Source organism: the organism of the source record quoted next (assembly GCF_019968985.1).
Source record: "MAG: Porospora cf. gigantea B chromosome Unknown PgB_NODE_129_length_35793_cov_118.393, whole genome shotgun sequence".
Lineage (NCBI taxonomy): Eukaryota > Apicomplexa > Conoidasida > Eugregarinorida > Porosporidae > Porospora > Porospora cf. gigantea B.
This window is the reverse complement of record NW_027178624.1, coordinates 1-24,248: the sequence shown is the minus strand read 5'-3', so window position 1 is coordinate 24,248 and position 24,248 is coordinate 1. Positions and strand designations below refer to the sequence as shown.

The following is a 24,248-nucleotide window of genomic DNA, read 5'->3' as shown; positions in this document are numbered from 1 at the left end:
GGCACTAGCAACACTTCTGAGGTTTTGTACACAATGGGGCGATTAGAGTGGCTTTTGTGTGAGTGCGCCGGGGAGGGAGTTTCGGACATATATGTGTGTGTGTGTGATGTCAAAATCATGAGCGGAGGTAATCTGGCAATCTTGGTGGGACAAAACGTAGGGCAGCTGATACGTTCGTTGTCTTCAGGTCGAATCGTTGTTGAATCGCTGATGGATAATAAACAGAAGATGATTGATGGGCAGGAACACTCCCCTGGCGATCCCAAGTTAGCACAGGCTCGACTTGAAATTAAGACTCTATGCCAGAAGTTTAACACTCTCCCGTATGAAGATGTCAGCCGGCGTGCCTTGATGAACCAAATTTTGGGAACCAGTCATAGTTTCGTGGAGCCTCCTTTCTGGTTAGACTATCCCTTCAATTTTGAGGTAGGGAACGGCTTCTACGCTAACCACGGGTGCACTATTCTGAACTCGGCTCCGGTCACAATTGGGAGGAACGTGTTGTTCGGTCCGGGAGTAACACTGGCGACTCCCACACATCCTTACGACCCCCGAAAGAGATCTTCCGGAGCGGAGGTCGCAAAGCCAATATTTATTGATGACGACTGCTGGTTGGGTGCTAATGTTACGGTCCTTCCTGGTGTGACCATAGGTCGGAATTGCATTGTTGCGGCGGGTAGTGTTGTTACTCGTAGCCTGCCAAACGACTCAATTTGCGGTGGAGTTCCGGCAAAGACCCTACGTGCTAAGGATGAGATCAATGACCCCTACTTTTGAAGCTGTACGGAATTCTATAACTTGACAAACAGCGCATTGGGCAGAAATCACCTTTCATATTAACGTCTCAACGTTTGCGAAAAGCTTGGTTTTAGTTAAACTGTTGTCCGCTGCAGTTCTGAAAAGGTTGTTAGCGTAAAACAGAAAGCACCGCAAAGTGTGTTGACGTCGCTCATTGGCAAAATACTGATTAAATGCCGGCCGCTCCGACAGCCAATTCTGATGCACACATGTGGGAGGAGTTGTCATTGAATGACATGTCCTGGGATGATTTGACTGAGGCCGCCGCCAGCAGGGGAGCTTTTGATGAAAGCCCAGCGGAAATCAGCGAATCATCACAGACACACGTACCACAACCTGAAGACCCTCTTCTGGAGTTCTACTTCGACGAGGAGTCGCCGATGCAGTTGCTGGAGGGTGCGGTTCGGTTAAAAGAAATCATGGCCGGTGAACCCTCTCCACGAAACTTCTTTCAGCTGCCAATCGCAAGCTTAACAGGACCTTCGGGGGTGAATGCTTGGCGAGACTGCGGATGCGGAGTGTCTCTTGGCCTCGCGTTGGGTGACATGGACGTGGACGAAGACTTTGAGGGCTCAATTTGGGCCGCATTCGAAGAGGTTATTTCTACACGTTTACGACGCCATATTGTCGCAAACGACGTTGCTCGTTCTCGGCATGTGAATCTCGGAGGCCGCATTGTTCACTACAAGAATCTGCTGGGGATGTGGACCTTCGAGCTGACTGATGTATCCATCAACACGGTCATTCAACCACGAGAGCTGAAGCGCCGACGATTCAAGTGCCAGGGGAAGCAAGAGTTGTCCTTCTCCTGCTCAGGTCTTCGGATAGCCGCTGTAGACGATGAAGCTGTCCGCCGATTCCTACATCGCCAGTGGCGAGACGACGCGAAGCGATCAGCGGTGCTGGACTCCATCCAAGTGGTGGACTCTAAGATCTATCACACACGACTCCCTCTGCTAGAAAAGCGAGCCCAACTCCGCAAGTTGAACCAGTCCACCGCAGCGATATTTTCCTCCGTCCAGGAACTGGTTGACCGAGAAGACCCACCGCTGCCTGCTGATAGGCGAGCCAACGCACGGGCGGCGTTACTCGTTGATCAGTTAGCGCGTGGTCGGCCGTGACGTATTTCGATGCGGTTGCTTGTGCTGCTCTCAACGGCCCTCAGCTTGCGACTGCACGAAAGCAGTCAACTGACAATGGTCGACAAAATCGTGAAAGGTGATGGCTGTGATAGCGAGTGATACCAGAGGTTCTCGGCACGATTCTGAAAACGGCGGGCTTTGATCAACAATCTCTCGCTTCGGCGGCGGATTTCATCAACACCATTGCGGATGCTCAAGGCGTCACGGTTGACCAGCTGGCCCGAATGGACAGCAAGTCGCTTGACAACCTGGCATCGCAGACGCTAAGTGATGTCGACGCTTCGGAAGAAGACAAAAAAGTGCAGTTGGCGGCGATGGAGGCGTTGAAGGACTATGGTAAACGCAAGGCCGGCACTCCGTCTAACTCGTCCGAAGATCAAATGATGCAACTTTTCCGCGAAAGCAACGCGCAAATGGTGGAACTGAAAGGGAAGATCGAAGCCATGGCAAACGAGTTTGGAATGCTCAAGAAAAGGCGAGCTGTGAGCTCGTAGACACACTGAACACAGGCGCTGGCCGCCGCTGAAGGAGAAGGCAAGAACAACATAAACATCTCTCTGAAGTACTCCGGCTTGGCTGCTAACGACGAGGGCGAGAAAAAAGCAGAGGAAGACGAGGCCCTCGGGACAATAAAGGGAGAGGAGGACGAACTTGACAAACAAGTGAAAGACGTGGAGGAGGAGATTGTCAAGGAGGTACCCAATCCTTCTCACCTGAAAGTTCCCATCGTTGTGATTCACCAGACCACACCAGACACCAAAGCCCTAATGCAAGAGGCCAACCGCGAAAAACATGACCCCAAGTCCATAATGGCGAAGATGAAAAAGCAAGCAGAAGCCGTTGACCCGGCTAAACTTCTGGAGTATCACCAGAATCAACTGTCGATGGTCGAGCTTCTTCAGCAGTTCCACAAAGATGACGCAGAGCGCGTGAAGAGTCGTATAAAAAAGTACCGGCAGCTCGAAGAGGAGTTCGACATTCACCCTCCCAAGAGCGAAGAGGAAGAAGCTGACAAAGACGAGGCTGCTGAGTCGAATGAAGATTGACAGAGAGAAAGAGGATGAAGACTGACGCGCAGTTGGATAGTTACAAGTAGCGTTATATGAAGTCGGCCATGAACCTGCATTGTAGGCTTTCAAAGTTTCTGGTTCTCCGTGGCGGATGCTGCAGGCTAGATGATTTTCAGCCTCTGGAACCTGCGTAGGATGTAGGTTTTCAAAGTCTCAGTGTCCTCCATGTCCACAGATTGCAACTCGATAAAGTTTAGGTTGATAACGTCCCAACCAGCCTTGACCAGAGCTTGGTGCTTCCAGCGTGTGCCGCCGCTAGCAACAATGTTCCGACCTCTGAAGCTGACCACCTGGGGTGGACGTCGAAGTACATCGAAGTTATCGCACGATTTCCAGTCGACGCCGTGTGCTTCTGATGTGGCAACGTAATGGAATGGGCCATCAAGCTCAACGATTAGACCGTTGGTTCTGGTTGGACCCATCAACTTTCCACAGGCTTTACAGACGTCCTCCTTCTCCATCTCGTCGCAGTTGCAATAGGGTAGGATACTATCGCACCATAGGCCCAACTCGGGCACTTGGTGCTCCAGATACAGCGGATCGTCCAGAGATTCGGAGGAGACCTCGCTGTCGAGGCTCTTCCAGTCGGAGCCGCGCCTGGCAGGCCTTGAAGGCTCATCCACTTGACGACGTCGACGTCGCCTAGGACGACGCCCAACACGAAGACCTAAGAGGGCCTCGAGTGCTAAGCCCATAAGCTCTTGACATCGGGAAATTTCGTAAGGCCGCCGGCTGTCAATGCCTCGAGACCTAAATATAGACCAGCTAGTATTGAGTTCTGGGACCGATTCGAGTAACTCGGGATGGAAGAGCTTCCATGAAATCAGCGACATCAACATCTGATTGCAATGACAGACCTCAGATTCCGTGAGGGATTGTCCTTCCCACTTCAAGTAGGCGAATCGCAGGTTCTCCTCGGATTTGGGGAACGTACGATTCTCTTCAGACTCGGAATCATCCGCTACTACACGAATCTCTAAATCTTGCTCCTCTTCTGGTTTTAGGTCGCCTCCCAACCAACTCAGAGCCCTGCCCACGTGCTTCTCAACTGCCTCGACCAGCGCCGGACTCATGCTGCGATAGTTAACAATCGACAGGCTCCACAGAGTGGTGTTCACTGCACTTTCAGTCCATTTGGCATCGGTGCCAACGAAGCCGAGAAGCCGGTTCAGGCCCAACGTAAAAAGAGACTGGTTGGGCTGCAGGTTCAGCCTAGCAGCCGCCCAAAATACGGCAGCCCAGAGCTTCGCTTCCAGGCGTGGGGTTGTTTTGGAGGTGATCTGTCGATGGTTGTCTCCGAGGACACGGGTCAGGTGCGTAATCAAGTCAGTATGCAGGAATCCCACGCTTGTCATTGCATGCAGTAGCCTGGTAATGAAGGTAGCTCCGAAGGAGGGTGATTGATGGGCGCCATGCAGGATTGACTGGTAGATACACTCGCAAGCCGCCTTGAAGACCTCGGTTACCAACCTCCCCAGATAGGCCCACTCAACACACACCAACTTGCATAGCGTCCCTAGTCCGCCAAGAAGCCTGCTGGTGTGGTCACGTTCGACAGGAGACATGAGGTGGTCAGGGTTGCTGAGTGAATGAAGCGCCTGTGACTCACTACTCTGAGAGCAATTGGACTATAGACTTGCAGAGGCCGCGAAGAACGGTGTCTTGTCTCCAGCCCGCAGCAGCCATTCCTTCAATGCAGTTCGAGGCCGTCAACAGCGAATCGCATCTAGTTGCGATATCGCCAACGATTCGGACATGGTGCTTGAGACCGCAGGCTGCAGACACACTGGCAGGGTAGATGAAAGACATTATGTGGTTTGCAAGGTCTTTTACCGTTGACGATTCGGCCGTCTGCATAATTTGAATCAGCTCGCCCGCTCCCAGAAGTAAATTCGCCCACTGAATAACAGTGAGCGAAGCACGCCGCTTGAAGGATTCCGCAGTTAGCGCCTGCACAAACTGCTCGACCTCCGAGGGAGGTACGTTCTCATTCTTCCCGCTGAGCCACTCGATTAGAACACGCCTAAGCTGGCCTAGCGTCCACCATATGTGTCCTATATGCTGGTGGTGCAGGTAGCCCATTACGGTGATAAGACGGGAGAATAGCACCCGAAGCAACTTCGGAGGCGGCGGAAATCCGATCCTTGCGTGAGCGGCGAACACAATGGTCAGACCTTGGCATGACAGAGACTGATAGATGCGTGGAGGGAAGCCGTGGTTCGTCAGAGTGTCAAATAAGTAGGAAAAAGCTACTCTGAGGTCAGCGGCGTTGTATACAACCTTCATCTGATCTCGTTCATATGGGGCTGTCAGCTGCTGGTAGCTCTCGCTCTCCTCACAACAGTACACGACATCGGACGCACAGGCACCCTCGTCTCGGGGACCGGAAGACCCTAGTATTTGGCCACAAGACCAGTAGACGTTCGACAAGTGCTGGGCATTGTACCCTTTGACGTTCTTGGGCAGCACCAGATGATCAATCAGCAGCACGCCCACCACGGGGCACCTAACCAGCCAGTCAGTGCACTTGGTGGCCGCCCATAGGAAATTTGCCAACCTTCTCGCATCCAATGACTTCAGTCTGTAGAGCACGACCTGCAACACATAGTTGCTGTTGTCTCTGTAGACACAGGGAAGTTCGGAGGCGGATAAGATGGCACCACGCTGATTCTTTTCACTGGGATTGTCGTCAGGCTCGAAACGGGCAGTTCGACTTAAGAGCTCCGCAAGTCTTTTAGCGCTTTTAGATTGACTGGGGGTCAACTCGGTACCACGAAGGGCGTCGGACATAAGGGCCAGAGAGTTGTACAGAGTAGTAAAATCCTGATCGTTGAAGGAGTGAAGCTGATGTGCCGCAATGAAGCACAGGTCCAGATTAATCTGGTTGGGGACGGTGACTCCGTGCTTGGAAACGAACCAGAGGAAGGAGCTGATGAGTCCAGGCGTGCATTTCAAGGAGACTCCTCGTTGACTTCCTTGCCTTCTCTTGGCGTTTTGAATCTGACCCACGTCCTGCTCAATGAGCTCCTGGATACCTTCGACCAACCAATCTGTTAGCGCGTCGCATTGAAAATTCGAGCGTCCGCAGGCCCAGGCGACAATGGCAAGATCCTTCGAATTCGTTACCTTCGGGAGGGAGATGAGCTGTTTAGACAGCAACCGCATCAATGACACGTACTTGTTGTAGGTATACTTCTCATCATTTTTGGGACTGAGCATGTCCTTCAGCGTCTTCGATATGGGGGAACGCCAAGGTTTGGGTGACAGGAGGCCACCATTAGAGAACTCAGCATTGTGATTCAGGGTGCTCGGGATCCGCATCAAGGAAATCAGCGACGACGGGGAGTTCATCTCCGGAATTCTCGTCGCCAGCCGATCAAAGGCGGTCCTCTCTACCGCTCTGTCGGCATTACTCAGCTTACGGATCAAATGCGAGACATTAGGTCTGGAGCTCGCCAGGTGCGGCGTCAACGGGCTGTCGTCATCCCGCCTTGCATGCCTCTTAGGGTATTTACGCGTGGTATGTCGCGGACTCATTTACAGTTCGAATTACTACAGTTGAAAATGAATTTTACATTTAATCTTTAACAAAGTCCCTATCATGAGATGACGAAGGTTTGGAGACCACAGGCCTCCGCAGGCCCCTTAAGGCCATAAGGCAGTCGCCTTGCGGTTAATTAGCAATTTGACAATGCGAGTGCTGAAGGAGGCCGAAACCAGAAAGGTCTTCGAAAAGCTAGCAAAGTTCATGGGGGATAAGCTCTTCAGCCTACTGGATCGCCCCGATGGCAAACACTGCTTCCGATTGGTGAATCAAAAGTGAGCGGAGTTCCAATGGTCTCACTCAGAGTTTACTACTGTCGTGAAGACTTGGCGAAAATTGCCTCCTGCGTGCCTAAGAAGAACGTCGTGGCGTTGGGTGTCCTCCTTGGCAAATTCACCAAAGGAGACAACTTTAGGCTCTATGCTACGGCGACAGACCTTCTTGCACAGCACGGCAAACACAAAGTCTGGCTTCGGCAACCAGGCGAGCAGTCCTTTCTGTACGGCAACCATGTCGTCAAACGTCACCTCGGCCGTGTAACTGAGGACACCGCGCAGAACCAAGGCGTGGTGGTGCTTAACATGAACGATATCCCTCTTGGCTTCGGAGTCACAGCCAAGTCTACCGCTGACATGAGAGGCGCGCTGTCCGAAGCCACGGTGGTCATCCATCAAGCGGACACTGGCGAGTATCTCCGTTCACAGAACGAAATGTGCTAGTCCGCTCTTGTTTTTGTTTATGGCAGATTCGTCATTCGCCGCTTCTTACTAGTGTCTTTAGCCGAATCAAACTACACATTGCCAACCTGCACAACGATGTCATCGGTGAGAATAGAAATATCCTCATCTTGTCCCTTGCTGGCCAGCCACCTTTGCATGGTGGAATCCTCCTTCAGGTTCAGACGTACGATCTCATCGTCATCGGACTGCAAGCCGTATGGCTCGGACATGGCTGACGGAGGCAGGCCTCCACACGGCACCGACCTCTCCTCGTGGATCTGCCGCAGCTCAGGCGCAATTACCTGGTCCCACTCAGGACACACTCTCAATAATGGTTCTCGGAGCTCGTGCCTTCCTCTAACGGTCTCGCTGAGCACTTTCAGAATCTCTACCACAATGGACAAAGCAGCCGTTTTGGATTTTGCTCGCTCTTCTTGCCGCTGCACAAGCTCCTTCTTTCCACGTAGCTTCAGATGCCGGCGAATGATGACAGTCGCTTCCTGCACGAACGACGTGCGAGTGATAAGCAGTTCTGGTGCTCTCAGGGCCACAGTTCCCTGTCGTTGGAGAGACGTCAGGATGATATCGCCCACCGCAATGTGAAGTGAAGAACACCAGCGGTGACAGGATAGCAAAATTACAGCGTACTCCAGGACGATTCCTTGGACATCGTCGAATGTGGACGCGCCATACACACGCATCAGCGCTCGAATCAAAGTCAGCAACTCGAGCAGTACATGACCGACTACTGGATTAGACCCGTTAGACAGCTGAACCACAGTCAGACCACTGCATGGTGAGACCTGCAAACCAGTAAACCAGGTGTAGCCGTCGCGAGGCAGGACGACGAGGAGTTTCTCCTGGTCTGGGGTTAGTGGGGTCCGCTCGAGTGAGGGGTCAGTAGCAGTCGCCGCCGTTTCGGACTTCCTCCGTCTGCGTTCTCTGAAGGTGAGAGCCGCCACAACAAATGGTCGCAGTAGGTAGTTAAGGATGCGACTGAAGAAAGGTCCGATACAAGAGTCCACAAACTCAGCTGGGGAGACAAGCCGCGCTCTTGACGAGGGCGGATCCCCAAAATCTGACTGGGTATCGGATGCATCGCGACCAGAATTGATGCTGTAGACGTCCAACTGAACGAGGATCTCCACCAGCAGTTGGCAGCCGCCGGTCACGATCGTCGGATCCATTGTGAACATGGCGTCAATGATCCGCGCCACCACTGACTCCTGTACAAGGTAGGATATGTAGTCAGGCCAGAAGGAACAGGTGGAGCTCACGAGCATTTCCCTGATTAGGTAGACAGCGTTCTCCTGTGCGTCTAAAACGAGGTGATCTAAAACGAGCGCGGTGCTCCCTTCGTAGTATTGTAGTAAAGCATGCATAGTGTCATCGGCGGCTATGGCGGCAGCGGAGTAGTCACATTGCTTCTCGGGGACCAAAATCGTCTTCAAGAGTTCCGTCACGGATCTGTTGTAAACGTGGCGAATCAGATGGCTCCGAACGAACTCGTCCGCCCACATGATATCCGTCACCACTTCTCTCTTGCAGCTTACAATAGCTTGTAGCACGGCACAAACGTAGCCGGCAAGCACCGGGGACAGCTCCCCATCGGTCTTGAAGAAGTCAAACAAGATGGTCATCGCTGCAGGGCAGAAGGCAATTGCAACCTGCAGGGTGTTCGAGGAGCACAGCAACTTCTGTACCACCAGTGGGTAATGGAATCGACGCTTCTGATCAGCGTCAAGATGGAATGCTGAATCTTGAACCAAACTCCACGGAACTACCGGAGTGAGAGACGGAGTCGCAGGCTCCACAGGTTGATCGAATAATGACCGTTTGCTGAACAGAGATGACCGTTCCACAACGGTTGTCAACTGCTCTCGAACGATAAATTCTAGTAGGCCAGTGAGACTAGACTCTCTACACATGTACTCTTTCAGCTTGGTGTTAAACTTGATCTCATGTTCGGACAGAACATCAGCTTCCAGGAATGCTTCCACCGGCTTCTCCTCGGCAACCATGGCCTCAAGGGCGCCAGAGTCTCTAGTGGGCCCGAACAAGTCTGCCAAATCACCCTCGCCCCAGTTTGTACGGGCCGTGGTCCAGAACATCGAATTGATTAATTAATGCACGACACTACACAGCTGATTCTGTTGATTGCGTGAACCTTGGGATCATGTATGCCGATGACACGGCCATCAGGCCCAGACTTAAGACATGGAAGGGAGTCTTGCCTTGCCCTTCTCGGGACAGCGCGAGGTTGGCTACCATTCCGAATAGGACGCCCCAGGCGGCAAGCTTGTTGACTGTTAGCATGCTGTAGAGCGCCAGTACCATCGTGGCAAACTGCAAAACCTCGCCTTCGCCGCGTGACTCGTCACACACTGGTGACCGATATGGAGTGACCATCTTTTATCTATTTTTGTGTGTGTTAGTTACTATGAGTCGGAGGACAAGGCGGAAGACGCAGCGCTCTCAGGCTTGGTTGGCTCTTCTGGTAGGTTTTCATCGATGTCTTGGATCTCGAAGGCAGCTGATCCGCAGTATCGGTACTCCCAATAGGTTGTGTTATTCCACATCTGAGTCAGGCACTCCTGAAACTTCAGGGAGGGGGTGGTTGTCCCGACAGAGTAGTCGTCCCAGTTCGGAACTCCTCTAAGCATTTTATGCCAGCAAATCACATGGAAGAGGCAGTCCCGCAGCACATTAGGCGAGATAACGTCATTGGGCTTCTTGGGAATCAACAGAGTTACTAGTTTCGTGGGCTCGAATGAGAACCACACCTCACTCTTTTCCTTTCCACGGATTGTTTCTTCAGTTGGGTCGGGAAGGTGGATCATGAGGAGGTCTTTGCGTTCGTGGCTGGCTCTTCTCGACACGTACAACTCATTGAACCCCATCTCTGGACTCATATTCTTGTTGTGCTGGAAGGAGATACCACTTCTTGAGATGTGCAGGCGCAGTCTCACCAGCTCCGCTCCTTCAACATCCATCCCTAGGTGACCTTCCACATCCGGCCCTGGCATGGAGCCCTCAACTACTACGGTCGGTAGTGAGCAGATTTGAGCACACATGGCAGACATGCTGATCGCCGGGCCAGCACATGACGATGTGCATCTAGACACTTGCTCCCGACCGTCGAACGTCCTTCCAGCTTCCAGAAGGAAGCAGTGCCCCACATGCTCCTCTAAGACGTTCATCTCGGGGAGACGCGACATATCGGAGTGGTCGAAGTGGGCTTCTATCAATCTTACAGGGAACTCTACGGGTAGCACTGCCGAGGTCTCCACCTCTAGCATTCTCCCTGGTTCCTTGGACATACGCCAAGTCACCCCCTTGATTGGTACTCCTCGACTACCCTCCATCACGTCGAGGCAGGTGAGGTCGTTGTTGACAGCGCAGTGACCCAGCGCTCTAATAGGGAATCCGGCGGCTGCTGCCGCATCTGTAGCCTCGGCAGAGACGGGCTCACCACCATCTTGAGGAGCGCTCTCTACTCCCGCTCTGGGTACCTTAAGGAACTTTTCAATGTCCTTCGCAAATTTTTTGGCATCGGTTAGCTGCATGAACCGTAGAGTTAACAGCACAACCTTTTCGCCGCCGCCCACGGAACTGAGTACGAGATCAACTTGAGCTCCGTTGAGCTTCATGCTTTTAATTTTCTGCGCTAGAAGATGTCGAAGCTCTTTGCCGTCCGTGCCGAATATGGCTATAGCACGGTAGGGGTTACTGATGCACCGGACTTGAAACGTGGCGAGACGTCCACCGATGCTAATGTTGCTTGTGAATGTCTCGCCCTCTGACATTAACTCGAGTTCTCTAAGATGCTCGTCAAGCTCTTCGTCGTCACCGAAGTCGCCACCTGCTGCCACAACATCAGAAGCCTCACCAAATGGTGGAAGGTTGGGGTTCAAGAGCAAGACCTTCCGTAAGAACCAACCCAGTCCGCCTGACACTCCTTTGTCAGACCCTTCCGAGGATGCGCCATCAGAGGAGCTCATTGCACACAAATAATTCGACGTTAGACCTGACTCAGAATTGTGTTACGAAAACATTCATCAGACGAAATCAAAGCGAATTAAGATTCGCTATCAGCGGAACTCAAGAACACGCCACCATTGCATCGACGTTAGACCCAACTCAAAATAGTGTTACGGAAACATTCATCAAAGCGTATAAAGATTCGCAATCAGCGAACCCAAAAACACGCCACCATTGCAGCCGGCAATCAGCAGACCGGAAGTCAGCTTGATGTCGGCCGGCGTGTCCACTCGAACGACAAAGTCGTGGTTCATCACAGTCGCAGTAAGGGAGTTGGTAGCAACGAATAGGACGAAGCCAATCACCATGGCCCACTCCGGTAGCATGTTGCCTCGCACAGGAACCACAAATAATGGAATGAACAGCACAGCGCGAACGAGGACCAGCACCAGCCAGAAATTTCTATTCAGCTTCGGGAACCACCCGAACGCAGGAATATAACGGAAAATCGTATCCAGCACCTGCCACAGCCCTATGAACACGGATGTCCATGTGTAGCTGTAGCCAAAACTTAGGGGTGCCACGCCGGGGAACAGGCTGAAAGATACAACCAGTACGAATACAGCGTTGAAGAGACTGAGACTATTCGCCTTAAGCAGCTCATACCACTTCTTCGGCGCAACAAGGGTCTCGCCTTCCTCGATGACATTGACCTGTTCATCAGTCAACTTAGCCAGGCTCCGGCTCGTCACTTCTCTAGGAGCAAGTACGAACCACACAACGGAATTCAGCAACGGAACGACCATGCCGAAGGCGAACTGAGCCCACACCAGCGCCTGCTGTGACGACAAACTGATGGAAAAGATGTTGGAGAGAATCGTGAACACGGTAAAGGAGTAGATACCTCCGAATCCACCCGAGCTCGATGCCAAGATAATCATGTCCTCCGGCCACAAGGCACAAATGTTAAACATGTGTGTCTGTTGAAGGCCAGAGCCAACACCCATCACAGCAGCGAAGGCAGGAAGGACGATGATCACCCATTGGGGAGCGTCTGTGGAAGGGAACAGCTGGGCAATCAACGCGATAAGGACCGCACCGACAATAGAGACGCCATTCGCAATGTGAGGGATACACTTCTTCGTTGACAGCATTGGTAACGATACACACACGACTGCGGTTATAAAGACCGCCATCATGAAGCATGCGTTCAACCAAACAGCAAGCGTTACCCCATCCCATATCACCGTTTCGAACGGTACCGCAGCGTTCAAGAGCATGTTGAACATCAAAACGGATGACATAGCTCCAGTGAACGTGTAGCCCTTGATGAGCCTCATATCCGAAGACGAAGCAGAGTAGGTTGACGAGGTGGTCGACGAGGTGGAAGAGACTGTGCTCTCCTGTGTTGAAACGATTGTCGACCCGGCGTTGGCCATTACCAGTATTTTGAGTTTTTCCTTCAGTCTGTGTAACATTGCATCATGAGAATCATGTTCGACGGCGAGAAGAGAAATATTGTTGCACCTGATTCAGATCGCTCGCCATGGTACTCCAGAAAGATTCGCTCAAGTCACACGTAACCTCAGGCGCATGTCGAATATCGGCAAGCCGCTGTATGGCTTCAGCTGACGGTTTGTGTGCTTTGGAGGCTTGAGACCAGGGGTCCCCGATAGGGTTCCAGCTCAGGACAACAACAGGAAGGGCGACCCACCGCATCAGAAATTGTGTGCTCCACAGCCAAAATGGCCAGTAATGAACAGTCCGATACCGATCGCCAACGCACACTAGAGGACCTGCTCCCACCTTACCCTTGCGAGCTGACAGAGTACGATTGGCTTTTCCCAGCAAGTGACGGGCGACGCTGCTTCCCATGCACGTGGAGTTTGGAACCCAGTGGGCCAGAAGACCCGGAGACCATACGGAGAACGCGGACACTGCAGATACAACAAACGCATATTCTGCGCCTGCTGGCTGAAATCAGTGCTCTCAGACGAGAACTCTACCGCTGTGGTTGAGGAACAACACTAAAGAAAAAATACGCCACGTGCATCTGGCCCGCCACCGGTAGCGTAGCATTGAAACTCCGAATCTCTGGAATGCATGGCGTAGTCAGAGCATCCTCTGGCAGCTGGGAGAAGTCAACGTTGCGGTACATAATGGCTGTGCCACGTCGAGGGTTCATTTGGAAGCCGCATTCAGGGAAGTCTACTTGTCCGCCAGCCTCAGGTTCCGATAAACAGATTTGAACTGTAGCCTGGCGATAGTGCCCGTCGTGGTGATTTCGATACTGACCTTGGTCGTTGTAACGAACGACAACCACTCTCTCCATCACATCCCTGGGCAGTTTGAAAACGCTAGCGATTCGATCCTTCAGTAAACGGATGAATCCCTCAGCAGCACTGTCAGGGAGAATGGCGGATAGCGATTGTCTGTCGGCAGAGACCACCGGAGGACTGGATTTGGAGGGATTGTCCTGGGGAGTGGCCACCTCAAGCAAGGTCTGCTTGGGGGTCTTCATTGTTATCATCCGCACTGTAGATGGTACATAATCAGCGAGATCCAGCAGCCTACTGCACTCCTCCGCAGTCATCAGATCCGTTAGCACACTGATCCGGGGGTCCTCAACCACATCAACACACCTGCAAACTGAGACAGTGCCGTCGGGTCGGTGGATCTCCAGGTTGTGCGTGTGCTTATGTGCGAGCTTTTCGAAAAGCGGGTCTTCGACCTTCAGAGAGGCCACCTCCACTGTTTGCTCATTTACAGCTGGTAGCTGGTCTACCAGACTGCCAGGGGGGAGTTCGCCATTCACAGCACGGAGGTACGTCTCTGCGAGGAGCTCCTGGTCTCCCTCGAAATAGGGGTTCAGCTTCGTCATCACCTCGATCACCCTTTGCCTATCGACGAAGTCGAACCCACGAGGACGTTGCTCAACCGTAGCTTTGCTCTCCTGAATCTTTTTTATGCTCTCGATGTTGGCGGTGGTCAGTGCTTCAAGGTTTTGAGGCGGTTGGAAAATATCCTGAGACGGGACATCGACTGGGGGGTCCTCTTCCTTGGCCAGCCTCTCCGGCGCGTTCTGGCGGCTTGGTACGTTTCGGTGTGCCACTCGATCCTGGACGGCCGGTTGAACAGGCTGTACGGGACTCCCCTTGTTGGTTTCTATCTTCCGACCCCGACTCTTCAATCGGATAGTCAAGGGGCCTGACTGATGGTCGGGTCGGGCGACTTCGAATGTGTGGGCAGGTCCTGCCATGTGAAATTAAATACCTGAAATCGTCGAGCCCTTATCTGCTCACACCTTTCAACCCCAACAGAAGTATGATATTCGCAAATTCAAAAGTCCCTTACAATGAAAGCCTTAGTCTGCATCGTAGGTGTCGAAGGAACACCTAACGCAGGCGAATGCCATTGAGGAACTGGAGGCAGTAGCCACCTCAGACGTACTGAATAGAGGAGGAATAACGGTGACTTTCGTCAGCGTTGAGAAAACTAAAGAAGTACAAGCCGCAAACAAAGCTAAGCTCGTCGCAGATCTTCTAATTGGTGAGGTGCACGACGACTACGATGTGATCGTGCTGCCTGGGGGCATGCCTGGCGCAGAACACCTTCGGGACTCGAAACCTCTTAAGGACCTGCTGACCAGGCAGAAGGCCGCTGGCAAGCTCATAGCCGCCATCTGTGCCTCCCCTGCTGTTGTTCTGCAGAGCCACGGCTTGCTCGACGGCATTAAGGCCACAAGCTACCCAAGTTTCCAATCCAAACTGAGTGTTCCAGTGGATGAGAAGGTGGTCATGGACAAGCAAATGATTACGAGCCAGGGGCCGGGTACAGCGATTCAATTCGCGCTCAAAATCGTGGAAGTATTGATGGGCAATGAGAAGGCCAAGGCTGTTCAGACTTCTATGTTGGCATGAATGGCATAATTCCACCCAATACTTGTGAATGATGTCTGAGGTGTTCTTGTCCTCAGATGAGCGAGCATCCCACCACGTTGAAAGCAGTTCAGCTCAAGACCCAGGACATAGTTTAAGTTTGGACTTCGTCTTGGACAAGCTTGGCTTGGAGTGCAACCACCTCGTGCTTATCTGCTCATTGGGGCTAGCCTGCACCTGTGGAACGAGCTACTCCACCGGCAGGTACTTTAGGTTCGAGTCCATCCCTATGCTCGCCAACCAGAATATCGATGTCGTGACGGTGGACTTGTCTGCGCTGTGCTGCACGCTGCTGGGATCATTGTGTTGGACATTCCTGGCTCATAAGTCGGGGAGAAGAGTGGCTCTGCTCCATCCACTAATGTTCGGAACGTTCATGGTGATCTCTGCAGGATTTGCGACTGACTACGTCATGTATCTTGCCCTGCTCATCGTCAGTTATTTCGGTTTCTCGACGGGGATAGTGGTGGGGATCACATACTTGCTAGAGATTAGTCCCCGACATAAACGCGCCAGAGCACTATTTTTGCTGATGTTCGTCACCACTATGGCGTCGCTCCTACACGTCTTCACGATTCTTCTGACGCCCACGCTGGACAGCAGTTGGCTGACACTCTCCGACTTTACGCTCGCTGCCATGAGCTCCGTTGCCTACATCGGAATCTTCACTGTAGGGGTTGAGTCACCTCGTTGGCTCGCACGGCACGGAAGACATCTGGAGGCGCAGCAGAGTCTGCTGTCTCTCTATTCCGGCGACCAAAACCTAGTTCGGGCGCTGGCGGACTGCAACTTCAACTCCCGCGAATGCCCCCTTCACTCTCGGCGAGAGATTATGTGGAAGACGCTGGACCTGATACAGCTGCTTCCCGCTTGTCTTATTCTGCCCTTCACAGGCACTGGACAAGTAACAAACCCCGACTTCGGCGTCTCTATGCTGTCCCAACTGCTGTTTCGGACGGCATGCATGTTGGGGTACATCGTTAGTGCCGTTGTCATGAATCCGCCACCGTTGCACGACGACGACGACGACTCAGAAGCCCTCATAAATCAACCGAAGTCGGAAATACCGAAGCACCTCGTAACCACACACACTCGTCCTAACGCAGACCGCTGTGCAAGGAGGCCACAACCGCAAACACCAATGTCTCAACGTACGACTGGCTACCAAGGACGTGTATCCGCTGCTGTTGGCTGGAGTCACCATAGGAAGTAGCCTCGCGCTGGCCTACTTGCCTGTCCATTCGAGCACGTCCTTCACGCTTACCGCGATCTTCTGCGCATCTGGGCCGTCGTTGTTAGGAACGGTGATGCTCGACGAACTTAACGCCTGGTGTGCCGCTGGGAGAGTGTCCATATTTTGCTTAGCAACTTCGTCCGCTGTTCAGGTGCAATACGTCATCTTTTGGGCGCTGGTAAACACGAGCATTCCTCTGCCACCATTGCTGCGTAGGGCTCCTATCGAGTTAATTCATTCAGTGGTCCCCTCCTTCATCTGTTTCAACTTTGTGGTGTTGCGACGCCTTCGTCGTTGCCTTGTGGTTCCAAACCCGATAATAGGGGAGTTCCATCGATGAGCAGTGTAAACAATTCGGTGGTAGGTGTGTAAGCGGGCTGCAATCTGGGTCGCTGCGTGGTGTCGAAATTGATGTGGACGACGTTCTTAACCATTATGGCCTCGGATCAGGCCACTGGTACCTTCTCGTGGCCGCTGGCTGCCACGCCTTCTCTGCGTCTACAAGTGTGCCAAAGGATGTTGACCTGCCTTGGTGGACTGAGTTCGTTGGTGGTGGGCGTGACGACGACTGCATACAGACTTGGCCACGGTGGTCAGCTCAGCCCTCTGGGTTCTTGTCGCCAAAAGAATCGGGTTTCGGAAAGCGCTAATGCACTCTGCCGTAGGCGGTGCATTACTGTCTGCAACCTCAATAACGGTTCTCGTCCACGACGACTCCTTCTTCTTTATACTGACGTGGGCTTTGAGTGCTTGTCGAATCAGAATAGTGGCACAGCTGGTCCTCTCGGCGGGCTCGTCTATTACGATGCTTTACGTGCTTGACCTCGCGCCTCCTGAGCGTATCTCACGGACAGTGATCGAATTTTTCGCGGTGGAGCGCTTCATTGCCCTTTTCCAAAGCTTCCTGGTGATGCTCCTTGAGCATGAAACGGATGTGCCCAGCGCACTTGTTGTAAACCTTCTCCAGATAGTAGTCGCATTGGGAGCCTATATGCTCTACATACTGAACAAGGTTGAGTCGCCGAGGCTTCTAATCAGTCAAAGGAAGGGGTTGGAGGCCAAGGCTGCACTGCTCACCCTGTACGGAGGAGAGAAGGATGTAGGGGGCGGAAACAACGAGATGCTTAACCACAGTAAGATGCTCCTCCAGCTCACACAGTCGTGGTATCCTGCGAGGAGGTCCGTGCGAGAAGATCCCTAGGCGAACGAACTTCATCGCTAGCGATCGCGGTCGTCGGCACTGTCATGGAAGTTGGTGGACCTTCGATTGTAGGCGGTTATCCGGAGGATAACGGCGCTGCGGTGTTGGCGGGGACGTCAGGCATGCTCGGGGCGTTGGTGGCGTGGTACCTAGCCCAGCCCAAAGGACGCAATCACACACATCCCGTATTTGGAGATCGGCCTGAACGGAAGGTAATCCCTCCCAACCTGACTGCCATCCGTGGCGTGGAGAACACGCAACACTTTGTGTTCTTTCGAGAAAAGTGGGAGGAGATGAACGAGGCAGTGGGTGGCCGGGGGGCCCTAGGACGCAGCTATTGACGCTGAGAGTATCCCTACTGCTTTCTAGCTGCCTGTACTTCGTTGCATGTCTCATGCTTATCGGATCTGGTGATGACAAGGTGCAGATTGCCGCGAAAGGCATCCTGATGATCACGTCTGTCATCGCTCAGCCTGGAGGCATCGTTGCTGTGCACCGCCGATTCGATGGTAACTACAACGCGGTTACGCTGGTGCTGGCGTGGCGGCTGCTGGTGAGGGCTCTTTTCCGTCTGGTTTCAAAGTGGAACATCTCCTCAAGAGATCTCTCGGTTTCAGCGTGTGAGGGAAGGTTTGTGACTCCTACTCAGATGTCGCAGGCGTGACGCTCTTCCAAATTTGCGTATTCAGGACCTTATTAAGAGCATTAATCAAACCCTAATGGACACGGCTGTGAGGCTCTCAGGCGCCTACAAGCAGACTTCCTGTTTTATATGTCTAGGCGACGCTGACTTCGAACTGAATCACATCCTTTCCGCCTGTTCTCAGTGCAGTGTCTGCGCGCATCAAAGGTGCTGGACTCGGTGGCGCCGTCGACAGAAGCTGTCGGTTCTCCGCTCTCGACTGCTCGGCCAAAACCGCGTTGATCCCCTGTCGTGTGGCGTCTGTAAGACAGGACTCGCTCGGCTGCAGGATGAGCCAGACGCCGCACTGCTGTGGGCATGTTCTGACCCACCACAGTCTCTACAGGACGAGCTCCTTCGCGTAATAGGTCGCATGTTGCAGCGGAGAGGCCGAGACGATGTATCGGTCTGGACACCAACGTTGGCACTGGTGTTGACATGTGTCGTGTTCATCTCGCTAGGGGTGTGCGTGGGCTTGCTGGCCAACGGCACCAATCCTGGAGACGTTTTTCTGGGCCGTGAGGCGGTGTGGGCTCAGTCACCGCAGTCGTCATAGTCTACCTGGAAACTGGAGGGATCTTTGTGTTATGTCTTATGGTGTATCATCGAAGGCTAGCCCTTGGAAAGCTAGCTGAAAGAGAGCATTTGGCGCCCCCACTGTCCGAGGATGTGGTGGTTACAGTGCCTGAGACAGTCCTTCATTCGGAGGTGATCAGTTCAAACGAGAATCATTTGGATGTCTTGGGAAGTGAGGTCAGGACACTTCCAGTTGTATAGGTAATAATGAAGAGTGCCATCTCCCCGTCCGAATTTCAAGTCTCTCAGAGTTTGAGGGTCGTTGTCGCCCAAATCCAGAACGTTGAGAACGTCGAATCCTGCTGCTTTCGAGAGATAAACCATGCTACTCAGCAACGCTTTCTGATCCAGCACTGTGGACGCTGAGTAGTAGTAATAGGCGGCCAACACGTGGCTGTGCTCTGCGTGCTTCAAGACGGACGAGGGCAAGGAGTAAAACGAGACCACGTCTACCACTGACTCCGCTTCATCACGGACGTAAGTGAGAATGACGCCGGTTCTTGGGAGTAGATAGTGAGCCACTTCCTCCTTCGTGAACTCTGGGTACAGCTTGCAACCTTCGAGGTTGGTGGGATACGGTTCCCCTTCAGGAGCTACGAAGGCTTCCCGCGTGAACTTCTTCTGTAGGAGTCGCCTCACAGGTTCCACGTCTGTCTCGGTCATCGGACGATAGCTAAGTGAGCAGTTAGGCACTCGGAATTTCTTTTCCGCATGTGCTCTGGTCATGGACTTATCGACTCTGGTGAATCCGACGTCGATGAGCTTTCCAAGGTTCAGAGTACGGTGAAAGTAGGTGGATGATCCAATTGGATTAGGGATGACGGTGCCACTGGTATACAAGGCTTGATACACGTCCTGCAAGTTTACCAGACGTGTAATTTCCTGAATCAACAATGGAGCATACCTTTGCGCTCTGAGGTCTTTCCGAACGCATAGGAAATTGACCTCTACTAGAGGAACACGACAACAGCGTACAACGACGTTGGCAGGAACAGCTGAAATGAACCCCTTCAACACGTCATCGGCGTCCTTCAGAGCCAAATGCCATTGGGACCTGTAGCCTGGCGGGCACAGGGCCCACTGCAAAAAGTCCTTCGAGTAATCGAACCGGAACATCTCATCAGTGTCCTCCACGTAGTGCTCCTTCAACAGAACGTACAGCTCCTCGAGCTGGGCGGGGTCAGCGATGTCTAGCACGCACCATCGGTCATCAGAGGGCAGTTGGACGGGCGTCAAGCTTATGTCTGCCGCTGTTTGCGGAACCACCGCGCCCCCAGCCTCCAGGTCGTCCAGCTGCGGGTTTCGGACCCGCACAGGCTGAGTGGCCCAGAACGAGTGTGTCTTCGCGATGTCAGCGCGTTCGTTGGCTAGACGACGGCGAGCGACTTCTTCAAGGATTCTGGCACGACGGTCTTGCTCCCTGGTCTCGCTTCCCATGCTTTGGCGTAAATACAGATTACACAGTGCCAGTCTAGCACATCAATCTAGCGTTCGTCTTGGCAATGATAGCCACGACCACGAAATCACAATGACTCCGATAGGAGGCAGCGCGCTCAGTAACATCAACGGGAGCAAATACAACCAATACCTGCGTTCAGCCAGCTTCGACTACTCACTTGTCGCGTAGCACCGCTGTCTGCGAAAAGGGCAAGTACTCAGCTGGAACCGTGGCCGCCAGTGCATACGCGCCTGTATCAAATCAGCAAGGTGCTCACCGAACGCAACGTTGGTAGCCAGCCAACCCATAAAGCTTTGTATGTCGTTTTTGAGATCTTCAGTCTTCCGACCCATCTTAGAAAAACCAGATTTCCCATGTACACTCCCCAACCCAAGCAACCTACCAAACTCAACAACGCCTTCGATGTGCTCGTGACCACCGAGATGGAGGAAAGAAAGGCTGCGAAGCGACAGATGAGAAACGAAGAGCGGGCCCGTCGACGAGAAGCTGGAGGCCAAGGAGAGAAGCGGTGGGCTGATATGTCAAGCGACTCTGACTCGTGTTCTGTGAGCCTGAGCGACTCGGCGTCTGGCGAGGATGTCAAATTCGTTGACCTTGCTGCCGACCTCCCAATGAAAGCAGCACCTAAAGAGAAGCCTACCGTCAACAAGAAAGACGACCTGGCGTTTTTAGAGAGTTTGACCGGTGCCAGCACCGACAAGAAGAACAAGAAGAAGAAGAAATCAGCCAAGAAAGCCGTGGCCACCCCCGACGAAGAGGACTCCACTCCCGCCGTCCCCGTCTTGGATGAGGCCACAGTTACGGCAGCACGCGCTAAGCTCGCTGCTAAAGCGAAGGCCGGCAAGAAGAAGGTTCGTGGCGACACAACACTTAGCGCAGCGATGGCTGAAGCTCAAGTTCGCAGCGAGGTTGGCAAGCAGCGTTTCGAACGAGGATAGTGCGGATGGTTGGGAAACATTGGGAATGTAAAAACAGGAAGGAAGGTTTAGCTTCTATGACGATCAATGAGGCTTCGGAACGAACCCATCCACGTAGAAATTCAATGTGGTCCTGGGCAGCTTAACTCCCATATGGGGTAGACACTTAACTTGACACCCCAGACGTGAGGTTTCCTCTAAGCAAGGAGCCATGTTGAGTAAATCGTCCTCTCTGTCGCTTGCAGGAGGCAGCTTGTCATACGACTCCCGGTCGAGGATGACGTGACACGTTGAGCACGCCAAGGAGGCCTCGCAAGCACCTTCCAGATCTATATCATAGTGGTGTGCGGCATCAAGCACAGTAGTGCCAACTGGGACGTCCACTGTCCTCTGACTCCCATCTTTGAGAAGGTAGTTCACAGGTACTTTTTGTGCGTTCTCATTCCACTCTCCGTGGAATCGACGGCTCAGAAGTCCCTGACGCTCCCGTCTCCAAACTCTACTGAGGACAGGTAGCACCTTTGTCTGAGATAGGAGTGGCAGCATAATTGGCCATTTCACATCTGTTGCATCACTTCTCAACACACATTTTCAGATTCAGCTTCGAACTGTGAGACGCTTAACATCACCTAATGCACGACAAGACAACACTCCCTGCCAGACTGACTCCTCAATCCCAAACAGCGTTGTTTTCTAAATCCGAACATTTTCTATGGCAACGAGGTGGAAAACCGGCAGCCCATACAAGAGCGTAATCCGATCTGACAGGCACCGTGAAGCGTTCACCCCGCCTCACAGGACCGAGCCTTGCAGGTGCAGAGTGCAGCCTTGCTGCTGCCAACATATGAACCGGCTGCGCGAGATCTCCTCTGCTCGAGACAGTCGGTCCGAGACACCACAGCGTTACCCTGCCTTAAGCGCCAGCCACAGTGCCCGTGTGCCTTCAACAGGTCTCGCGTGTAGGCGCCTGCAGCGTCGCAGTCAGCCGTATGACCCATGGTTCGCTCCGGAGCCTGCTGTGGGTCTCAGACCGATGACAGGTCCACAATCGCCCATGGAACACTTCCTTCACACGCCTGGCGCGTACGCACGTCGACGTGAGCCAAAGGAGCGCATCTTACGCAGACACTGAGGTGATTCCTCCCCAGACGACTCCTGCACGTCGAACAGACATATCGCCTGTGAGTCGCCGAGTAGGATCCGCCGTTGGTCTCCTCCGGTCGGCCACCACTAGCGTTACCAGCGCCGTGGGCGGAGCGATAGGCGGTGCTTTTGGGCTGCTGCGGGGCTACACTGCCGACCTGTTAGCTCCGTATGAGCATTCTGGCGTTGATGAGAATGCCATCTACAACGAACCCTACGTGGAACGGCTTCCCAAACGCCGGCGCTTGAGCGCGGACGCCCTTCCCGAGCCCACGCAAGCACCGCGTGAAAGACGGCCACAGCCGAAATATCTGCAACCGGTCATGACCTCCTCCGACGTCGACGCCTTTGTCGCCAAACATTGTCCCAACGCTCTCGCGCAAAGGGCCATTGAGAAAACCGCAAGCACAGATAGGTTTCAGAGCAAGCTCCAGCTACATAAGCCCCCCAAGGACCTGACATCTGACTTGCCGCGATCGGTTGAGTATGTCCCCCTGTTCAAACCGCGGTCCCAGCAGCTCACTGTCACCGAGTCGACAAATATTGGACCGGTGATGGAATCTGATCTCTTCCCGGCATGCGCGCCCCCCAAATTCCCTCCGACCACGCCAGGCGACGAAGTCTCCCTGCCCCCATCAGCCGAGGATCCTCAACCCTGCACCACGGGCTTGCGCTTCTCCGAGAAGTCGGAGGCTCTTTTCGTTTTCGGCCAGGTAACCAAGGGAGACGGGGTCAAGGCCGCGGTCTCTTCTAGTAAACCTCGGTTCCCTGTGCAGCGCGAGAAGGTGGATCCGTCTCCCACTGTGGAGGAGGTGCCGTGGTGGTTAAAGAATAAGGACAAGCCTTGTCTAGTCCCTGTGGAAGACGCGGTTTTCGCCGAAAATGGCTGTGACACAGATTCCAACGATGAAGAGGCTGTTACTCCGTCAATTGAACCTGAGACTGTTGTGGAGGAGGTGCCGTGGTGGTTAAAGAACAAAGACAAACCTTGTCTAGTCCCTGTGGAAGACGCGGTGTTCGCCGAAAATGGATGTGACACAGACTCCAACGATGACGCATCTAATGCTCCGTCAATTGAACCTGAAACAGTTGTGGAGGAGGTACCATGGTGGTTAAAGAACAAGGACAAGCCTTGTCTTGTCCCTGTGGAAGATGCAGAGTTCGCCGACATTGCATCTTCATTTGAAGATGACAATTCTGACACTACTCTGGCTGGAAATATTTTTGGGCAGACCTCTGGCAACCAGTTAACTGATACATCCGTTTTGACTCTTGGGCCCTTTGGAGCTTCGAACGGCAGTTTGTTTGCAACTTCATCAGCCGTTTCTTCATGTTCTACGTCATCTGGCAGCTTGTTTGGAACCGTCGATCCCTCGTCTGGAGGCTTTGGAACTCCTGCTGGAGCCTCCTCTAGCAACCTCTTTGGAGCTGCAGCTGCCTCATCTGGCAGTGTGTTCGGAGCTGCAGCTGCCTCATCTGGCAGTGTGTTCGGAGCATCCAGTTCAGGAAACGCCTTCGGAGCTTCATCTGGCAGCTTATTTGGGACCGGCGCTCCCTCGTCTGGAGGCTTTGGAACTTCTGGTACGTTTGGAGCCTCATCAAGCAACCTCTTTGGAACTGCAGCTTCTGCATCTGGCAGTATCTTCGGAGCAGCCAGCTCAGGGAACGCCTTTGGAGTTTCCACTGGTAGCCTGTTTGCAACCAGCGCTCCCTCGTCTGGAGGCTTCTCTAACAACCTCTTTGGAGCTGCAGCTGCCTCATCTGGCAGTGTGTTCGGAGCTGCAGCTGCCTCATCTGGCAGTGTGTTCGGAGCATCCAGCTCAGGGAACGCCCTTGGGGCTTCA

General features: G+C 53.2%; 16 protein-coding genes across 28 annotated transcripts; 8 read left to right on the top strand and 8 right to left on the bottom strand.

Moving 5' to 3' along the window:
• Nucleotides 1-33: 33 nt before the first annotated feature.
• On the top strand, nucleotides 34-777 carry KVP17_003934 (uncharacterized protein; the record flags this gene model as incomplete). Its single annotated transcript, XM_068521698.1, has 1 exon — nucleotides 34-777. The coding sequence occupies one exon, from the start codon at nucleotides 34-36 to the stop codon at nucleotides 775-777; it is 744 nt and encodes a 247-aa protein (XP_068378909.1).
• A 194-nt stretch (nucleotides 778-971) lies between these two features.
• KVP17_003915 (uncharacterized protein) lies at nucleotides 972-2,986 on the top strand (the record flags this gene model as incomplete). 3 transcript variants are annotated; one of them, XM_068521665.1, is made up of 4 exons in its annotated part: nucleotides 972-1,897; nucleotides 1,964-2,016; nucleotides 2,046-2,422; nucleotides 2,450-2,986. In XM_068521665.1, the coding sequence occupies 4 exons, from the start codon at nucleotides 972-974 to the stop codon at nucleotides 2,984-2,986; spliced, it is 1,893 nt and encodes a 630-aa protein (XP_068378876.1). The 3 variants fall into 3 exon arrangements, with proteins under 3 accessions (XP_068378876.1, XP_068378875.1, XP_068378874.1); XM_068521663.1 differs by lacking the exons at nucleotides 972-1,897; nucleotides 1,964-2,016 and having other exon boundaries at nucleotides 2,165-2,422; XM_068521664.1 differs by lacking the exons at nucleotides 1,964-2,016; nucleotides 2,046-2,422; nucleotides 2,450-2,986 and having other exon boundaries at nucleotides 972-1,919.
• A 125-nt stretch (nucleotides 2,987-3,111) lies between these two features.
• Nucleotides 3,112-6,547, bottom strand: KVP17_003922 (uncharacterized protein; the record flags this gene model as incomplete). 3 transcript variants are annotated; one of them, XM_068521681.1, is made up of 2 exons in its annotated part: nucleotides 3,112-4,591; nucleotides 4,620-6,547. In XM_068521681.1, 2 exons carry the CDS (start codon nucleotides 6,545-6,547, stop codon nucleotides 3,112-3,114), a joined length of 3,408 nt encoding a protein of 1,135 aa, XP_068378892.1. The 3 variants fall into 3 exon arrangements, with proteins under 3 accessions (XP_068378892.1, XP_068378890.1, XP_068378891.1); XM_068521679.1 differs by lacking the exon at nucleotides 4,620-6,547 and having other exon boundaries at nucleotides 3,112-4,575; XM_068521680.1 differs by lacking the exon at nucleotides 3,112-4,591 and having other exon boundaries at nucleotides 4,619-6,547.
• Nucleotides 6,548-6,701: 154 nt separating this feature from the next.
• Nucleotides 6,702-7,273, top strand: KVP17_003924 (uncharacterized protein; the record flags this gene model as incomplete). Of its 2 annotated transcripts, XM_068521684.1 has the most annotated exons (2): nucleotides 6,702-6,829; nucleotides 6,859-7,273. In XM_068521684.1, 2 exons carry the CDS (start codon nucleotides 6,702-6,704, stop codon nucleotides 7,271-7,273), a joined length of 543 nt encoding a protein of 180 aa, XP_068378895.1. The 2 variants fall into 2 exon arrangements, with proteins under 2 accessions (XP_068378895.1, XP_068378896.1); XM_068521685.1 differs by lacking the exon at nucleotides 6,702-6,829 and having other exon boundaries at nucleotides 6,845-7,273.
• Nucleotides 7,274-7,344: 71 nt separating this feature from the next.
• On the bottom strand, nucleotides 7,345-9,384 carry KVP17_003918 (uncharacterized protein; the record flags this gene model as incomplete). Its single annotated transcript, XM_068521672.1, has 1 exon — nucleotides 7,345-9,384. The coding sequence occupies one exon, from the start codon at nucleotides 9,382-9,384 to the stop codon at nucleotides 7,345-7,347; it is 2,040 nt and encodes a 679-aa protein (XP_068378883.1).
• A 25-nt stretch (nucleotides 9,385-9,409) lies between these two features.
• On the bottom strand, nucleotides 9,410-9,682 carry KVP17_003917 (uncharacterized protein; the record flags this gene model as incomplete). The annotated part of the gene is made up of 1 exon (XM_068521671.1): nucleotides 9,410-9,682. The coding sequence occupies one exon, from the start codon at nucleotides 9,680-9,682 to the stop codon at nucleotides 9,410-9,412; it is 273 nt and encodes a 90-aa protein (XP_068378882.1).
• A 29-nt stretch (nucleotides 9,683-9,711) lies between these two features.
• KVP17_003929 (uncharacterized protein) lies at nucleotides 9,712-11,274 on the bottom strand (the record flags this gene model as incomplete). Its single annotated transcript, XM_068521691.1, has 1 exon — nucleotides 9,712-11,274. One exon carries the CDS (start codon nucleotides 11,272-11,274, stop codon nucleotides 9,712-9,714), a length of 1,563 nt encoding a protein of 520 aa, XP_068378902.1.
• Nucleotides 11,275-11,439: 165 nt separating this feature from the next.
• Nucleotides 11,440-12,594, bottom strand: KVP17_003926 (uncharacterized protein; the record flags this gene model as incomplete). Its single annotated transcript, XM_068521687.1, has 1 exon — nucleotides 11,440-12,594. The coding sequence occupies one exon, from the start codon at nucleotides 12,592-12,594 to the stop codon at nucleotides 11,440-11,442; it is 1,155 nt and encodes a 384-aa protein (XP_068378898.1).
• A 662-nt stretch (nucleotides 12,595-13,256) lies between these two features.
• Nucleotides 13,257-14,513, bottom strand: KVP17_003933 (uncharacterized protein; the record flags this gene model as incomplete). Its single annotated transcript, XM_068521697.1, has 1 exon — nucleotides 13,257-14,513. One exon carries the CDS (start codon nucleotides 14,511-14,513, stop codon nucleotides 13,257-13,259), a length of 1,257 nt encoding a protein of 418 aa, XP_068378908.1.
• A 96-nt stretch (nucleotides 14,514-14,609) lies between these two features.
• KVP17_003927 (uncharacterized protein) lies at nucleotides 14,610-15,174 on the top strand (the record flags this gene model as incomplete). Of its 2 annotated transcripts, none has more annotated exons than XM_068521688.1 (2): nucleotides 14,610-14,630; nucleotides 14,659-15,174. In XM_068521688.1, the coding sequence occupies 2 exons, from the start codon at nucleotides 14,610-14,612 to the stop codon at nucleotides 15,172-15,174; spliced, it is 537 nt and encodes a 178-aa protein (XP_068378899.1).
• A 28-nt stretch (nucleotides 15,175-15,202) lies between these two features.
• On the top strand, nucleotides 15,203-16,766 carry KVP17_003919 (uncharacterized protein; the record flags this gene model as incomplete). 2 transcript variants are annotated; one of them, XM_068521673.1, is made up of 2 exons in its annotated part: nucleotides 15,203-16,270; nucleotides 16,299-16,766. In XM_068521673.1, 2 exons carry the CDS (start codon nucleotides 15,203-15,205, stop codon nucleotides 16,764-16,766), a joined length of 1,536 nt encoding a protein of 511 aa, XP_068378884.1. The 2 variants fall into 2 exon arrangements, with proteins under 2 accessions (XP_068378884.1, XP_068378885.1); XM_068521674.1 differs by having other exon boundaries at nucleotides 15,203-16,405.
• Nucleotides 16,767-17,075: 309 nt separating this feature from the next.
• KVP17_003916 (uncharacterized protein) lies at nucleotides 17,076-18,865 on the top strand (the record flags this gene model as incomplete). Of its 5 annotated transcripts, XM_068521666.1 has the most annotated exons (4): nucleotides 17,076-17,559; nucleotides 17,586-17,932; nucleotides 17,962-18,257; nucleotides 18,286-18,865. In XM_068521666.1, 4 exons carry the CDS (start codon nucleotides 17,076-17,078, stop codon nucleotides 18,863-18,865), a joined length of 1,707 nt encoding a protein of 568 aa, XP_068378877.1. The 5 variants fall into 5 exon arrangements, with proteins under 5 accessions (XP_068378877.1, XP_068378880.1, XP_068378879.1 ...); XM_068521669.1 differs by lacking the exons at nucleotides 17,962-18,257; nucleotides 18,286-18,865 and having other exon boundaries at nucleotides 17,232-17,627; XM_068521668.1 differs by lacking the exons at nucleotides 17,076-17,559; nucleotides 18,286-18,865 and having other exon boundaries at nucleotides 17,672-17,968.
• A 161-nt stretch (nucleotides 18,866-19,026) lies between these two features.
• Nucleotides 19,027-20,322, bottom strand: KVP17_003930 (uncharacterized protein; the record flags this gene model as incomplete). Its single annotated transcript, XM_068521692.1, has 1 exon — nucleotides 19,027-20,322. One exon carries the CDS (start codon nucleotides 20,320-20,322, stop codon nucleotides 19,027-19,029), a length of 1,296 nt encoding a protein of 431 aa, XP_068378903.1.
• A 375-nt stretch (nucleotides 20,323-20,697) lies between these two features.
• KVP17_003932 (uncharacterized protein) lies at nucleotides 20,698-21,282 on the top strand (the record flags this gene model as incomplete). Its single annotated transcript, XM_068521696.1, has 1 exon — nucleotides 20,698-21,282. The coding sequence occupies one exon, from the start codon at nucleotides 20,698-20,700 to the stop codon at nucleotides 21,280-21,282; it is 585 nt and encodes a 194-aa protein (XP_068378907.1).
• Nucleotides 21,283-21,345: 63 nt separating this feature from the next.
• On the bottom strand, nucleotides 21,346-21,807 carry KVP17_003928 (uncharacterized protein; the record flags this gene model as incomplete). Its single annotated transcript, XM_068521690.1, has 1 exon — nucleotides 21,346-21,807. The coding sequence occupies one exon, from the start codon at nucleotides 21,805-21,807 to the stop codon at nucleotides 21,346-21,348; it is 462 nt and encodes a 153-aa protein (XP_068378901.1).
• Nucleotides 21,808-22,315: 508 nt separating this feature from the next.
• Nucleotides 22,316-23,818, top strand: KVP17_003921 (uncharacterized protein; the record flags this gene model as incomplete). 2 transcript variants are annotated; one of them, XM_068521678.1, is made up of 2 exons in its annotated part: nucleotides 22,316-22,358; nucleotides 22,387-23,666. In XM_068521678.1, coding segments are annotated over 2 exons (1,323 nt in total), but the record flags the coding sequence as incomplete, so codon positions are not given.
• Nucleotides 23,819-24,248: the final 430 nt, after the last annotated feature.